Below are 17,537 nucleotides of genomic sequence, written 5' to 3' on the forward strand. Positions count from 1 at the left end.
GGTACTAAAAGGTGGAGCTGTGAACACTGCAGTCTGTTGATTGGTCCGTAGCGGACGGTCTCTTACTGCAGCCTGTTCTGTTTTGTTCTGAAAATGTCAGCATGCAGCCTTGTTCTGCAGACTTCCATCTGTGTCGCAGGTAATGAGGAAATATAATGAGTGCTGGACGGAGCAGTGAGTGACAACAACCCCGCCCACATTTAAGAGAGTTGTTTGCGGTGGAAACACTAGGGTCTAGGTACCATGTCTGAAGGGTTACTTTGGTTCCAAGGGTACCATACTGAAAGGGTTGGGTGGAAACAGAACTTTAGTCGAGCATTTAGCAGCTAAAGAGCCAGATATTTTTCTCAGGAGCTGGTGGAGACCCGAATTAGAGCTAAAAGAGAGCAACTTTCGGACTGTATTTGGTATTGCATAATCTATCAAGACAGATTCTGCAATTTACATTGTAGAATCTGTCGGCAGTCCTGTGTGAAAGACGACTGGGGGTGGGGGGGGGGGGCTTTTGAGTTTGAACGATGCTGCGCTTTAGCCAATCACAATGGAGGGGGCGTGGCCGAGACGTGCAGGTGTCCCCAGGAAATGTGTACCTACAGAAACAGCAAGCTCCGCATCCATAGCGACCGCTCCACCCAAAACACCGTCTCATCAACGTGAAAAAAATGTTTTTTCCAGCGGATGTCTTAGTTACAACATGATTGAGCTAACTGGAGTAGTTTCATGTTGTATCCAACAACGGGAGGCTTTTAACAGATGACGTCCTGATGTTAGCTTTGCTAACTGTCCCTGTCAGCTGCAGCCACTGATGCTTTCTAGACATCGTGATTTCCCATAACTGAATAAATACCACACATAGCAACACAAAACTGCTTTGCTAGCTCAATCATGTTGTAACTAAGATATCTGCCGGAAAAAATATTTTATTCACGGACTGTTTATTGAGTTATTATCTTATTTTTATACAGTCTATGGTTATTACAGACACCGCTAATGGCTAACGTTAACAGCTAACAGTTAGCCCAGCTAATCTACGATAACCATGTTATTAATTACAAAACATGCACACAGAAATAGTAACGTTTGTCCAATCATTGTGTTTATAGACTTAACAAACATCAGATTAGTCTACACGGTGATATAGTGACGTGAAAAATGTGATATATAGTTAAACTCTGCTGGTTTTCTTATTTTTGTAAACAACACGGCGATTCCCTGGGGGCACCGCCGGAAGTGAAGGGCGTGAGCAATCGCCAAGGCCCCTGCACTTCCGTTAGTCGAAAAACTCTGGGCTGTGCCTCCAGAGGTAAAGGAAGAAAAAAAAAGGGTTTTTTTGTTTTTATTTATTTATTTATTTTATTTTTTTTTACCGATGGATTTCCAGATTGGGTATCGCGTACTAGCGCACTATTCACCATGCTGAAAGTGTTTGGTGGAAACATGACTTAATGGACAGCTACTTGACAGAGACAGCAAACTAGCTGGACGACATGGCCAAACACAAGTATGACGCTGAATATATTAAGCTGTGTGGACCTTGAACTAATGACTGAGGAGAAGTCTGGACCCCGTGGCTGGACCAGTTGGAAACTTCACGTTCACAGTGTCCTGATTTCTACCCTCGTTCAGAATCTTTGGGGAGTTTATAAACAATATAATTTTGGAAAGGTTAGTGTCTGACAAACCCCAAAGCCAATGTTTCCATTTCTGTCAAAGTCTTTGTGGAGGCCATCTTCTCTGATTTGAGGTATAGTGACAAATTAATGAATTAACAAAGTAATGAAAAATAAACATTTTTATGAGAATTTGTCAAACGGACAGTCTTTTTTGTGTGCTTTTCAGGGGATGTTGTGTGTGATATTTTGAAATAGAATGTCAGCAAACCCCTGAATCTTATTCTGGTACTTTCCCCTTTGTGTCAGAATACTCCCTGCCAAATTTCATGTTTGTATGATCGATTAGTTAGTCAGTTTGTGTTGTTGTGTAAATCCAAACTAGCTCTTTAATCCTTGGAAACCTGGAGTGACATCACTTTTCTTGTGCAACTTCCAGGCGCCTTTCGCAAGTATTTAAACTTTTGAACCCTGAGCTAATTGGTGCAGTTTCATTCAAAAACATGGGAAAAAAGGCAACCAGCAACTCGGAAAGGAATCTTCCATCCCATATGACTGAATGACTGTCTGCATGTTCTGTCTATTTTCACAACACGAGTAGTATTAGACCATGCAATTGTATGCAGAATGCAGTCCGGGTGATGTTTTGAATATGAGGTGCAAATGAGAGGGTGCTGTCCAGAATGACGCCGACGCTCTTGACTTGGGAGGAGAAGGGTACAAGGAATCCGTCAATGATAATGGGTGGAGATGGGGTGTGTTGTCGTTGCCGTTTAGCTTCAGGAAGTTCCTGCTCATCCAGCTGCAGATGTCTTCAAGACAGGTGGTGAGCGAGGTGGGAGGGATGGCAGGGATGGTGGGTTTGGAGGAGATGTAGACCTGTGTGTCGTCGGCGTAGCAGTGAAAATGGACCCCATGGTGATGGAGGATTGTGCCCAGGGGGAGGAGGTAGATGATGAACAGAAATGGACCTGAGACTGACCCCACATTGCATTGTTACGTATCAATTTATTTCGTCCGTTAATTTATTTTTTAAACGTTCGTAACGTAAAGTTGATGTTTGTGTACTGTCAATTTGTGACTGTATGCTTTGTATGTTTTGAAAAGCTAAAATAAAATATACTAAAAAAAAAAAGAAATGATCAACAACAGATTTAGAAAATTATTTTTTTTAAATTATTACATTTTAAAATTATGTTACAGAATTATTAGGTCATTTCCTTCTTTGTTGTTCTTTTTTTTAAAACTTTATTTCTTTTTAAGTGTTTTTTTTTGTTTTTAGTTTTCTCTTTTTATTAATTTCTTAAATTTTTTTTTGGGTCATTTCTTCTTTCTTGCCTTCTTCCCGTATTTTTAAAAGAAATCAAGCCAATTTGAGTGACAGCACTTGTCTTGTGCTGCTTTCAGATGTTGTTCACAAGTATGAGCTTATCAGAGTGATTTCTTTCAGAAACATGGGAAACAAGACAATGAGCAAAATAAAAAAAAAATAGGGAAAAAAGAAAAAAATCTCGGGAAAACTATATTTATAGTTAACATTTGTTATTATATTTTAAAATTATGCTAAAAAAAATAAGCACTTAAAAGGTCATTTTCTTGTTTGTTTTTTAACTTTCTTTTTTTTTTTTTTTTTACTAATTTTCTTGTTTATAATTTTCTCGTTTTAGTTATTTCTTGCTAATTCTTTTGGGTAATTTCTTCTTTCATTGCTCATTGCTTCTTCTCTTTCTAAAAGAAATGACTCAGGTTTCAAAAGGTTAAAACAGTCACACAATAAACACTCTAGTTTTCAGCTCTTAGACCAATATAATGGCTTTATTTCCCTGTTGGAAATCACTGTCTGACAGCGAGGTAAAGTGGTGAAAATACTCCAAATATAGCGTACACGTAAGACTTTTTAGGTGTTTAGCTGTCTGCTTCTCCAAACTGAGGCTGTTGACTATGGACACGTACCTCATATAACCCACTTTAAAAGATCCAAACTCTCCCTTTTATGCTTTTATACTTGTTCCTTTTAGTTGTTTTTTTTTAGAATCTGCAGAACAAAACTGCAGGTCTGGCATCACATGTAAAACTGGAAGCCAAAAAATGTGGGTGTATTACTTTATTCCTCAGTCATGTGTCATTCAGCTGAGAAACATTTCCAAGTTACTGTTTGTCCTTCCTACCAAGCGATGACTTACGTCATCTCGTTCATACATCATTCCTTCTCTTGGCTGCAGTATTTCTACTAGTTATGTTTCCTGCCACAGATTGACGTTTCTGTATTGCACCACATATTATGACTTGGCACGTCAGCTGTGTTTTATTCTCTCCGTCTGTACAGTACTTTATATTTTAACGACCATCTTGTGTCACTGCTAATCTCACTTTATTGGTTTCCAGTTAGTTGTGGTATTCCCATTCGGCACTCCTCTCTTTGTGAAGAAGCGCTTATCACTGATTCAGGATTTGATATCTTCAGCTGCACACCCAGGTGCTTTGAGTTCGTTATGACGTGTGGGGACAAAGTGGCCTCGCGCTCAGCCAACTCCTCATTTCTGCTCTTCCAGTATCCCCTCAAGTTTCAGTTTCATTTACCTGGAAAAGAGTGGAGAAAATGAGAGTCAGAAGACACAGGGCTGGGTGAGGAGGAGGAGGAGGTGTGTGTGTTTGATGGAGGAAGGCAGAGGCAGGTGGAGAAGCCACACACACCTCCTGTAGTAGTCAGTAATCAATGATGAAATTCGAACCTGATTCATCATGTGGATCAGATTTTTTTAAGCTTACTAATTTATAACAGTCATGACTGATGTTGGTGAAGCAGCGCCTCCTGCTGGAGGAATCATCTGGTCATGTAGTGTCACCTGTTACTGCTCTCAGATATATTGAGGTACTGGTGTGACCCTGTTCCACGTTTTTCTCCTCACTGACTTGGTCAATCCATGTGAAATTTGGCACAGTGATAGAGGGTCATGGGAGGATGCCAATGAAGCAATATTACATCAATTGGCCAAAGGGGGGCGCTATAGCAACCGATTGAAATTGCAAACTTTGAATGGGCATATCTCATGCCCCGTATGTCGTAGAGACATGAAACTTTGCACAGAGATGCCTCTCCTCATGAGGAACACATTTGCCTCAAGAACCCATAACTTCCGGTTATATAGATTTTCCGCCATTTTGAATTTTTTGAAAAACACTTCAAATGGATCTCTTCCTAGGAAGTTTGAGCGATCTGCATGAAACTGGGTGAACATAATCTAGGGACCAATATCTAAAGTTCCCTCTTGGCAAAAGTTGGAAAACTTACTAAAACTGAGCTTCTATAAGGCAATGAATATTGCGGAGGGCGTGGCTCATCACATAAAGGTGTATAACATCTCAAGGGTTTCACCCATCACCACGCAACTTTGTAGGCATATGACCACACATAGGCCCAATTCCAATCTGATCCCTTACAGACTCACTGACTTAGAGGCGCGTTCATGTGAAGTGCGTGAGTGTGTGAGGGCTGTCCCATTGTCAAATCGTCAAGTCAGTGAGTCAGTGAGTGAGCCCTTTATGCCCCCTTACCGTAGGTCAGCATCGATGCGGACTTACAGTAAAGAAATTACCCACAGTTCAAAGCGTTGTGACGTCAAATACAGGGGTTGCCCTCGGAAAACCGGAAGTAACACGGTTGGCAGATATGCAAATGGTAACGTTATGGAAAGAGAGCGAAAAAACAGATAGATAAACAATGAAACATTACATTAACAAGGATTTAAGATGGTACATAAACACACATGAAGTCAGAGGAATACCAGTGGTTATATTCCACACACAAAGAATATATATCTATATAGATAGATAGATAGATAGATATAGTCTTATGTATATTACCATCGGAGAGATTGTCACATGTGCTATGAGGCACTCTTGAAGAGAGGAATGGTCAAGAGGAATAAATATGTGGGCAACAAATATAACATAAGTATATATATTTTGTCACAAACTGATTGGGTTGAGACAACTGCTAATGCTTAATTTATTCTTTTATTTTTATGTGTGTAAATATTGTTTGTTTTTTTTATGATTGTGTTCATGTTTGGTGGTTCTCTGTGTGTTTTTTGACAAACTTATATTCATCACTTGGACACAAACATGACTCCAGGGCGTAAGGGGGAAGCACATGAAATGGGAGATTTGGGGTTCCTCTGTGAGTAAATTTTGAGCAAATGTTTGCCCCACACAAATGATAGTTTTGCTCCATACTGTAATTGCTTTATGAGTGAAGCAAGTGTTAGCTAAAAAGCTCAACCACACGTCTGTGAGCTCGTATCAACTTAAAAGGTAGCCATATGTCAATGTTGTGTTTGTATCTGCTGCCCCCAAGTGGCCACAAAATTACTTACTGAAGGTTTAAAGCATCGACCATCATCCAAATGTGGACCAAATCTTAAACTCAGCATCAAGTATGTCAATAAATCTCAAATTTAATTAGTTAAGGGCATGTTGGGGACAGATTTAAATAAGAATGAACGTATTCACAGTACCAAAAAGAAAAAATAAATAAATAAAATCACATTCATTTATTTTCTTTAAGATTTCCTTTTTATTGTTTTATCTCTTTGTTTTGTTCTGTATTCTTTTTTGAAACATTTCCTTTTTTAATTATTTGTTTGTTACTTTTTCTTTTGTGTTTGTTTTCTTCTTTTTCTATTTTTTTGTTATTTTTTGTTTTCTATCATTTACTTTTTGTTTATTTTTGTTATTTTGTTTATTTCTTGTTATTTTGTTTGTTTTTGTGTTTTTTTGTATTGTTTGCTTTTATTTATTTATCTTTTGTATTGTTTTCTTCTTTTTCTATTTTTTTGTTATTTTTTGTTTTGTATTTTTTTCTTTTTTTATTTATAGTTATATCTGTTTGTTTTGTTCTGTAGTCTTATTTTGTTTATTTTTGTGTTTTTTTTATAGTGTTTGGTTTTTGTTTGTTTTTGTTATTTTGTTTTTGTGTTTTTGTATTGTTTGCTTTTTGTTTATTTTTTGTTGTTTGTTTTAGTGTTCTTTTTGTATTGCTTTTTTTAATGTATTTTTTGTTATTTTGTTTATTTTTGTGCTCTTTTTTGTATTGTATATTTTTTATTTATTGATTTATTTTGTTTGTTGGTGTGTTTTCTTTCTTTCTTTCTTTCTTTCTTTCTTTCTTTCTTTCTTTCTTTCTTCTTATGCATTCTGATGCAGGGGCGGCTGCGGCTGGGTCACCCACCAATCAGAAGATCAGCGGGTTCATCCCTGGCTCTATCAGTCTGCATGTCGAAGTATCCGTATCCGTGAGTGAGAGTGTTAAAAAAAACCTGAGTAGCAGGTGGCACCATGTGTGGTAGCCTCGGCCACCAGCAAGTGGATGTGTGTGTGTGAATGTGTGTGTGTGTGTGACTCATAGTGTAATGTTCAGATGACTAGAGAGGTGCTGTACAGGTGCAGGTGCATTTACAAATATATTTTTTAAAAACCTACTCTCGATAACCAACTAATGTTTGAAGATCTCAGATTTCTGTGGTCACACATTAAAGTATTGGGCAGTTAAACTGTGACACAATGCAAACATTTCTCACTGCTCTTGGAGCAGAGTGTGAGCACACACTATGTCAGTGACACCTCAAACCACAGCCAGCCCTAACGCTTCTGTTTCAGCACCCCAACAGGAAATATCGCCTCAGTGGTGTAGCCATGCTGCATTTGTCACGTCAGTCCAGTCAGTCAGAAGAAAGAGCTCAGAGAGAAGGTGAAGTGCAGCAGATTAGACTCAAACACCAGTGAATGAAGCTGTGTTAACATCTCTATCACTGTTGGGGGCAGCGTTGGACCATGATAGAAGCTCTTAGCTCCATTTAAACAGTGATAAACGTCCACGTTTAATGTAGAGAACATATGTTATTTTTCTTTAATAAGTTAACCATCCTGTTTCAGTCATAAATCACGTAATTATTATGATTATAGAGCTGTTATTGACTTCTAACAACTGTCATTTTATTGCTTTATATGATACTCACAGGTCACCACATGTTAATATCATATACTGGCTTTAATACAACTTATATTTGCTTACTGTTAATGTGTTAATATGCAGTAGCTCCTTGTTAATGTTATTAACTGAGACCGACTGAGTATTCCACACTGCCATTGTTTATAAATTAACTATAATAATGTTGTATGTTTTACATTATTATTGGATATATATATATATATATATATATACATTTTAAAAAGCTGTAAACTTGACATTGACATCCTGGACATAATGTAGGCTGAGGCCAAAATTAAAATATGCTATACAGCAGCTAGTTAACACAAGTAATTTCAGTAGTAGAACCGTGCAGCCACTGTTGTAATGGCCACATTTACAGGAAGTGAAGTGTAACTGTGGGAATGGATTAAACGTTAGGCGCCAGTTCTCATTAGCGTTTACCGGACAGACAGGAAGCCGCATTTTCCCCTTTTTGTGCATCCTTAACAGAAAGAGGAAGCTTTCACTCAGTGCGTTCACATGCTGCGTCTGCAGAGCTGAGCCTGCAGCGTGAGGAGAGGACTTCCGAGCCCCGATGGACGTCTACCAGGAGGCTGTGAGTTATCTGGAGTCGCAGCATGTTCCAGGTGAGGGAAGGGGACTTTGTGTTTTGGTGTGTAAAGAATAAGTTATATTCTCTTCTCTGGAATCCAGCATTAGATGATCCTAAAAAACTGAAGGTGAACTGTCATGTACTCATCTTGAAGTGTAAAAGCTGCCCCAGTCTTTTCGTTTAGTATCTCACCACATGTGATTACATGCTGCTGTATGCACTGTGTGTCATTTCTAGTCGTAGCAGAGGCTGATGTCCTGGAGGAGGATGTATTCCAGGAGGAGGCAGTGTCCTGTTTGCTCTCTCCTCTCCACCCTGAGACCCTAGACTTCCCCGACACACCTGTGAGTTTACGATCCTTCACTTTACAGATGTGAAAAGTTTTTATTTTTAGGATGCCAATTGTGAAATGCAGAGGGGCAGGGTTTCCTGTGGTTTGCAGACCAAACGTTCTTACTCCCAACTGCAACAGCCTCAACAATGGCCTCACACCTCAAACTATGGCGCTCTAGGTACCCCCGTGGTGTCTGTTTTTGACGTGTCCGTTTCCACACCTTACATGCAAACAGTGTCTTATAAAGAAAATGTTCAGTGTTAACTCACAACATCGGTTTCTGCTTGTTACAGGCATTTTCAAAATAAGCTTTGGTGCTCAGAGGAAGCAATCAGTTTTCACTTGTGAGATGCATACAGTGTTTTTTCAAAATAAACTTGCGTGTAAACAGGAAACACACAATTTCCACTTGTTACGTGCATTTGGTGTCTTTTCAAAATAAATTTCCATAGTCACAGGAAACAAACATTTTCTGTCTGTGACATGCATACAGTGTCTTTTCAGAATAATCTTCCGCATTCACTGTAAACATGCAGTTTTTGCTTGTTATATGCATACAGCTTCTTTTCAAAATAAACTTCCATGTTTACCGTAAACATGCATTTTTCGCTTGTCATATATATACAGTTTCTTTTCAAAATAAACTTGGGTGTACACAGGAAGCATTCAGTGTCTGCTCTTAACTACATACAGCGTCTTTTCAAAATGAACTTCCATGTTCACTCAAAACATCAGTGTCAGCTTGTTACATGCATTCAGTATCTTTTCAAAATAAACTCATGTGTTCACAGCAAACATACAGTTTCTGCTCATTACAGGCATCCCGCACCTTTCAAAATAAGCTTCTCTGTTCAGAGTAAAAATTAGAGTTTCCGCATGTGACGTGCGTACAGCGTCTTTTCAAAATAAACTTGTGTTTACATGAAACATCAGTTTCCGCTTGTTTCATGCATTCAGTATCTTTTCAAAATAAACTCATATGTTCACAGGAAACATAGAGTTTCTGCTCATTAAATGCATACAATGTCTTTTCAAAATAAACTTGTGCGTACAAAGGACACATTCAGTTTCTGCTGATTACTATATACAGTATCTTTTCAAAATAATCTTCTATGTTCACAGGAAACACAGAGTTTCTGCTTGTTACATGCATTCAGTATCTTTTCAAAAATGAATGCATATAATGTTGTTTCAAAATAAACTTCCATGTTCCCTTGAAACATCAGTTACAGGCATTCTGTGTCTTTTCGCAACAAACTCATGTGTTCACAGGAACCAGAGAGTTTCTGCCTGTTACTATATACAGTGTCTTTTCAAAATAAACTTGTGTTTACACGAAACATCAGTTTCCGCTTGTTTCATGCATTCAGTATCTTTTCAAAATAAACTCATATGTTCACAGGAAACATAGAGTTTCTGCTCATTAAATGCAGACAATGTCTTTTCAAAATAAACTCATATGTTCACAGGAAACATAGAGTTTCTGCTCATTAAATGCAGACAATGTCTTTTCAAAATAAACTTGTGCGTACAAAGGACACATTCAGTTTCTGCTGATTACTACATACATTATCTTTTCAAAATAAACTTCCATGTTCCCTTGAAGCATCAGTTACAGGCATTCTGCGTCTTTTCACAACAAACTCACGTGTTCACAGGAACCATAGAGTTTCTGCCTGTTACTATATACAGTGTCTTTTCAAAATAATCTTCCAAGTTCACCATAAACGTGCAGTTTTCGTTTGTTATATGCAAACAATGTCTTTCAAACTAAACTTGCGTGTACACAGGAAACATTCCGAGGTAGAGATGTAGAGGTGCTGCGTTCAGAGGAAACGTCTTCATTCTGCACCAGTTGCTCTGACTGTCTAGTATTGCCATGGACGGGTTCACATTGGAGTTTGTTGAAAGCTTGGTGCGTCACAGACAGATGGCCGAGGGGTGTGACAAAGCATCTATATTATGATGTTTAAAGTATTTGGCGACCTGGGACTGAGATGCAACCAAAATTGTTTCAATACTATAAAAAAGCTACTAACAGGTCCTCAGGTTACACCTTATGTTTGTGGAAAGGTCTGTTGGCTATTCATCCACCTATCAATTTTGAAGAATACCACATTATACAGAAAACAATACACAAAGCCATATCTGCCTCAATGTCCAGCCGACATCTACCTTTAGTCTGTCAGTAAATGTTTGTCAGAAGGGACAGGGAATGAAAATGAAGAACAAAAATCAGTACATTTCACTGTTTTGTTGACAGTGGCTTCACTTCCTCGCTGTCTTCTGACTAGTAATTAGAAAGGTATTGAAGAAGGACCACATTTAAAGTAGGTGGTAAAATACAGAAGTGAGTTTTATTATGTCAAATAGGGAAATATATAACGTTTTATGAGCTTCATGGCGTGAGCAAATTTACTTTGTTTGCCAAGAAGTCACAAAAACAAATTCAATTCAATTCACTCTTGAAAATGACTTCACTTAGGTTTACTTCGGTTGTTGTGATGATAACTGTAGCCATGTCAAAGGTCAGCTATAAGTTGCTCCATTTGCAGCGTCTCTGACTGAATGTATTGTCATGACTTTGAGACTGACTGTGGTGTATGTGTTGAATGTCTGTGTGATTTCAGACGTTATGCAGCCCGGAGGAGATGTTAGAGAGGAGGCTTGTGGTCCTGAAGGGCATCCTGGAGAGTGAGGAGGTTTATCTGAGGGAGCTGGAGGCCCTGCTGATGGTAACATACACACACATATACATGGAAACAAGTTCTCTTATTTTAGCATTGAAACTCGTGTTACTCTCCGGGCTATTCCATAGTGCAAAAAGGGGAAAACACTGTTGACATAATTATTACTGTTAAACTTCCTCTTTGCTTTTCTGCTGCCACCATATAAAAATGTGAAGTTTCTTTATCGTGTGGCCTGAAGGAGAATCAGGAAGTGTTTAAATTAACTTTGCATGAACACACAGAAGAGGTCTTTCCTTTGTTTTGTATGTCTTAACTGTATGTGAGCAGCAGTCACGTGCATGGGAGACTGTGTCATACAAGAGTTTGTCTTCATTAATCAGCTTCCGTGCTAAACCACAAATGGATTGTTCTCCATCAGACGTGGTTCCCCCTTTTTTTAATCAAAAGTTTGATGCCACTCACGTCTGTACAGTTAAGCTAAAGCTAGCAGCCGGTTAGCCGGGGCACTCTGTTATCCGGACAAGGATAAGCTAGCTAATGTCATGCTAACTGAATGCTAACAAAACAGCGGCTAATCATGATACTGGTATCTAGAAAAGTGGAGTCGACTCATTATGCGCATTTAGCATCGTTTCAAAATAAAATTCTGTAGTTAAAGGAAACTTACACTTTCAGTTTGTTACATGCACACTGCATCTTTTCAGAATAATTTTCGTACTGTTTCCCCTCATTAATAAACTTCCATGTCCACTGCAAACATACAGTTTACGCTTGTTACATGTTACTCTCCTCTCCTCTTATCATAATTGTCTTCTAAAGAAGCTTTAAATATTGTTTACGAATTCCAGAGAACAGAAACAAGCAGCCCCGCGCTCCTCCGCGCTCTTTACGCCCCAAACTACATGTAATTTTTGTGTAAATTAAGTATCAGAGATGCAACGTGGGAGATATAAACTTTATTTCAGGTTGAATTTTGGTTTAAAAAGATGTGCAGAAGTGGGGAAAGCAATTCGGCGTCTGTCTCCGCTCACATCTGGCGGAGAGTTGGAGGGAGACGGTGTGAATTTACACCAGACTAGCTTGTTGGTAATGGTGGGTTATTGCTTAAATTAGCCTGTCTGTACTGAGTGGTTTCATTTCACAAAACAAACAAACAAAGCTGAGGCTGAGGGCAAACACTGTGGTTACCTGGCTGTCCATGATGGCAGATAATGAAGACGTGATGCTGCTCTGCAGGGCGCTTGATTTACATGTGGCTGCCACAAGGGAGGCTGCAGAGGGAGGGGAATAGGCTCAACTCAGATTCACACTTTTAACTACAAATTGATGCCGTGGGCCAAATTTAAAAACTAAAACATAAAACGAATTTAAAAAAAGTCTTGCAAAAAGCGCACTTATCTAGACTGAGGGCAAAAGTGCATGTGTGAACACCACCTGGGGGCTATCTGTGCACGTGCCTGCTCCTGATAAGAGCAGAATTAGATTCAAAGCAGGAAGTTGGTGCAATAACGAGTGACTGAACGCTTTCTTTGTCAATTTCTTCTTTTTTTCTGTCTGCTATTAACAGCAACAGCACACCCGGTGTTTCCTCATTCTTACAAGATGTGACTCATTTAACCCCAACAAGAAATAAAGTGTGAATGTGCGAAATGACTCAGAAAGTTGATGATTTGTCTGCGCTGTTGTTGCTCAGCAGAGTGTGTGTGTGTGTGTGTGTGTGTATTTGCTTGCCGTTTGTCAGCAGTGGTTTGAGTGTATGTGTCAGAGTTGACAGGCTGCTGGTGAGTGAAGCTTTGAGGTTTTGTAGGAAATGTGAACTGTGCACTCAACTCACTGTGTTAAAACATTCTTCCTTTTCTCGCCGCACCACTGCCCATTTCTCTTTTTTATTTTATCCTCTACACACCAGCTTGTTCTCAACGCCTACGTTAGCTGGCCTTTAGCCTCTCTGCTTATACAGCTCAGTTAAATATAATCTTTTCCTTCCTGTAGCCCATGAAGGCTCTGCGTGCCTCGGCCGGGACCTCTCAGCCCGTCCTGTCCAGTCAACAGGTCCAGACTGTTTTCTACCAGGTGCCTGAGCTCAGAGACATGCACCAAAGCTTCTACTCTGGCCTGAAGGACCGGCTGAGCTCACACTGCCCCACTGACCCCAGCACTGGTGAAGAAGCAAAGATGAGCTACACAGGCTTTGAGCTGATGGTGGGAGACCTGTTTCTGAAAATGGTACGTTCTCTTAACTATTAGTGCTCGTGTCCTGCGTCGCACTTTGATTAGGAATCCACAAAGAAACAGTGGAAAAGAAAGGGTCCCACACGGATCAGTGACACAAAGAAAGAGAAATCTAATTTACATTTCTTTCATTTCTTTCTGTGTTTGTTGTAACAAAACCAGGTATTGTTTAACACCATTTTGGGACATTCCCAGCCAGGTTTGTTGCAACGAAACTGTGTATTTGTTAAATAGAATTCGGGACAATTCTGGCTGTGTTTGTTGCGACAAAACCAGGTATGTTTTACAACACATTGGGACATTTTCAGCCAGTTTTGTTGCGACAAAACAGGGTATTTTTTAACAGCAGGTTGGGGTATTTCTTGTCATGTTTATGGCAACAAAGCAGGTATTTTTTAATGACACATCAGGACATTTTCAGCCATGTTTGTTGCAACAAAACTGCCTATTCGTTAACAAGGTGTCGGGACATTTCTGGCTGTGTTTGTTGCAACAAAACCACATATTTTTTAACGACACAGTGGGACATTTCCAGCCAGGTTTGTTGCATGCAAACCAGGTATTTTTAATATCACATCGGAACATTTACAGCCCTGGTAATTGTGACAATACAGGGTATTCTTTAACGGCACGTCAGGACATTTCCAGCTGTGTTTGTTGCGACAAAACAGCTTCTTTTTTAACAACACATCAAGGCATTTCCAGCCGTGTTTATGGTGACAAAACCAGGTTATTTAACGCCATGTCTGGACATTCCCAGCCAGGTTTGTTGCAACAAAACTGCATATTTGTTAACAAGGTGTTGGGACATTTCTGGCCGTGTTTGTGGCAACAAAACCAGGCATTTTTAATAACACATTTGGACAATTTCAGCAGTGTTAGCTGTGACAGAACAGGGTATTTTTAACAGCACATCAGGACATTTTCAGTTGTTTCTGGCAACAAAACCAGGTATTTTTAAATGACACATTTTTAAATGATATATTTGCAGTCATGCTTATGGTGACCAATCCAGGTATTGTAAGCCAAAACATGATCTTTTCCTACCCCTAATCAAGTGGTTTCAGTGCCCAACCACAGTGTTGTCACAACATAAAATTGAAGAAGAAGAATTTGAGACTTGTTTTGTTTCTGGTTCTGCGGAAAACTCGCGCGAGTTCGTAGTTTTCACCAAAGTCCGTACATTTAATGGAAACACACAGGACTCATATTTGTTTTAATGCGCATTTCCCAATGATTTGAATCACTGTTGGATGGAAACATAGCTACTGTTGGTGTGAATGTACAGTAAAAGGGTTCAGGATCCTGTTCCTAGTACTGGCTTATCTTTAGCAATTTATATGCTTCTCGTTTATATGTTCTTTGAGTGTCCATGGTCCATCTAAACCATCTCTATTAAACCCCTGAAATCGGGAAAATCCAGAGGAACACAACGTCTGTTAACACTGGCATTCCTTTCTGTACCAAGAATCATTCTTATGAATGAGAAAGTACGGAAATAACTGGCTGAGGGATTTCATTAAGCTTATAATGACGGAACGTGCAGCCTCCTTAGAAAATTAAAACCCCCCACATTCCCAGAAAAAACGGGAACTGCCCATTGGTTCGACATCCCATTGTTCCGACCATATTAAACTCATTGTTCCGAAGTCCGTTCCGAAATCATCATGATGCCCTGTGGTTAAGGTCTGGTTAGGTTTAGGCACAAAAAACACTTGGTTAGGGTCAGGAAAAGATCATGGTGTGGGTTAAAATGGAAAAGAAATGTCGAACCAATGACATGGACCCGAAAAAACAGGACAAGATCTCAGGTGTCTGCAATGATAGCAAACCTGAATTACACTGGTCCCGAGTGAAAACTACAGATGTATTTATACGCACTTGTTTACAGACTCATGAAATTTAATCACGTTTTTATAATCTGTGAAGTTGTTTTGCGAGAAAAATGGTGCCAATACACAAACATGTAGGCCTACAGCATTAGTATAAGATTTAACCCTCGGGCAGATGATACAGGACGCACAGGCAAGGAATGAATGAACAAACCTTTACTGGGGAGGTGGGGGCTCCCCAAGAAGACTTTTCCCCATTCACGGCAGCTATACGCAATTTTATTTTTCCAGCCATGTGAGATAATAAACGCCTAAAAATCTGTACATGATCTGGGAGAATAAAAGATGGTTGCCCAGCTTCTGCGCAGCCTTCTTCTTATATTGTATCTAATTTTTCTCCAGCTGTCTTCATCATTCTGAAACCACAACATAACAGATGTCGAGGATGACTAATTTCACTCCTACCACATAAAAAGATGTGACTAATTTTAAAGGTAGCGTAGGTATTTGGTGTATCGATATTTTGCTCCACTGATATGCCGATCCAGTCAAGTGACACAAAATTTAAGGCATTTTAAAAATCTCATAGTTTCAGGGATTCACATCTTCCCCCACAATACACACATGTGTTTTCACCGTGGGATTCTTTGTAATTTGTTTCTCAGTGTAATTTGCCACGGCCCCACACACCTGCACAGGTGCTTCCACTTATTTTGGCTGATTGAAACTCAGGTCAAAGCTGGGTGGACTTTGATTAAGTAAGCTGACCAAGTGACACGCACTAATAAGAATGACAAAGAAGAAAGTTTTCCTGCCTGAAAAGCTGCAACAAAACTTCCAGGAGAATAAAGGAGATGTCAGTCAAGCAGTTTGTTCCACAGAGCCCTGAGATGAGGTTCAATCAGGAAGCGTGAGTGAAAACACCTGTGAGTTTTTCTATTGCGCTGCCCTTTGGAAGTCAGAAAACATTTGTCATTTCTCAGTTAAAATACTGGGGAGCAAGGTAGAGCTTTACTAAAACCACTTTATCGAGAACATGAAATAAAAAATAACTGCAAGACAAACTACTTTTAGTTTAATTTCACACTTTCTCCTCCTCTCCTCACTCCTGACTTACCTTAGAACAGATGTAGACATCATTGTTAATCTTATTCACGTTGAGTTGATGTTGTGGTCTAACGTTACCACACAACTTTATCCAAAGGAGACACTTTTCTCGGTTGAGATGTGGTTTAAAGTGTAAAAAATACACCTCGTCGCCCAGCCTCTCGGGATACCTTGTGTCGGAGTTGCATGTACCCCATGCACACCGTTTGACCATTTTTAAACTCAATGGACGTCCAGGCAGTGAATGTCTGAGTGTATGGGAATGGCCATACGCACTGTAGCCATGTTTCCATCAGCCTGTTTAGATGCGCATCTAAAAGTATCGCATCGCAAAATTATGATGGAAACGCCAAAATTCAAATTAAAATCCCCTGATTCGCACAAACTAAAATACGCTCGCTTTAGCCACGTTTTGTTGATTCGAAAAAATGTTGATTCACGAAATGGGGGATGGAAACAGTTATGTTGGAATTAAGTCTGACGTAGCGCACCTCTCTCCATGGTGATATCCACACTCAGGGTCGGGAAGGCGGTAATGCATTTACAAGCTGGTTGCCAACCGGCAGAAAACGTCAAAGAAGAAGAAGAATGTGAGACTTGTTTTGTTTCTGGTTCTGCAGAAAACTAGCGCAAGTACGTAGTTTTCACCAAAGTCCGTACATTTAATGTAAACACACAGGACTCATATTTGTTTTAATGCGCATTTCCCAATGATTCGAATCACTGTTGGATGGAAACATAGCTTGTGATTGGCTCATCGCGTTTGAGGGCGGGACTCAGCCATAGGTCAATTAAACCCCCGGGCCCTTTTACTAGCCCGGTGTGGCTACACATTTCGACAAAGGCCTGTCCTAATTCGACGCCTGGTCTGATTGGCAAACATTTGATTTTTTTTTTTTTTGTTAATCAAAAGAGTTTTTTGGTGTAGAAGCTTTTATTGGTGATTTTTTCATGGTAGAAAATGCCAATATACTCTGTTACCGTCATTCCCTTGCTGCAAGTACACTGCTACATGTAGCTACATGCTAACGTAAGGGAAACGTGCACTTGGCTTGTTGTTAGCCAGCTTCCACTGACCAAATAGCTAACCTCTGGTTTAGCGCTCCGCTAACTTGAAGATAAAATAATTTTAGCGTGCTTCTAGACTT

At 39.5% G+C, this 17,537-nt stretch overlaps 1 protein-coding gene across 2 annotated transcripts in view; it reads left to right on the top strand.

Moving 5' to 3' along the window:
• Positions 1 to 7,231: 7,231 nt before the first annotated feature.
• Positions 7,232 to 17,537, top strand: part of si:dkey-33c9.6 (active breakpoint cluster region-related protein) — a 27,310-nt gene continuing 17,004 nt past the window's right edge. For both annotated transcript variants that reach the window (XM_049568448.1, XM_049568449.1), the window contains exons 1-5: positions 7,232 to 7,359; positions 8,092 to 8,228; positions 8,432 to 8,538; positions 11,159 to 11,263; positions 13,211 to 13,444. In XM_049568448.1, the coding sequence (XP_049424405.1) occupies positions 8,177 to 8,228; positions 8,432 to 8,538; positions 11,159 to 11,263; positions 13,211 to 13,444 (498 nt within the window). In that variant the 5' untranslated portion in view covers positions 7,232 to 7,359; positions 8,092 to 8,176. The remainder of the gene's footprint in view (positions 7,360 to 8,091; positions 8,229 to 8,431; positions 8,539 to 11,158; positions 11,264 to 13,210; positions 13,445 to 17,537) is intronic.

The sequence above is a fragment of the Epinephelus fuscoguttatus genome, linkage group LG23 (assembly GCF_011397635.1).
Source record: "Epinephelus fuscoguttatus linkage group LG23, E.fuscoguttatus.final_Chr_v1".
Taxonomy (NCBI): Eukaryota; Metazoa; Chordata; class Actinopteri; order Perciformes; family Serranidae; genus Epinephelus; species Epinephelus fuscoguttatus.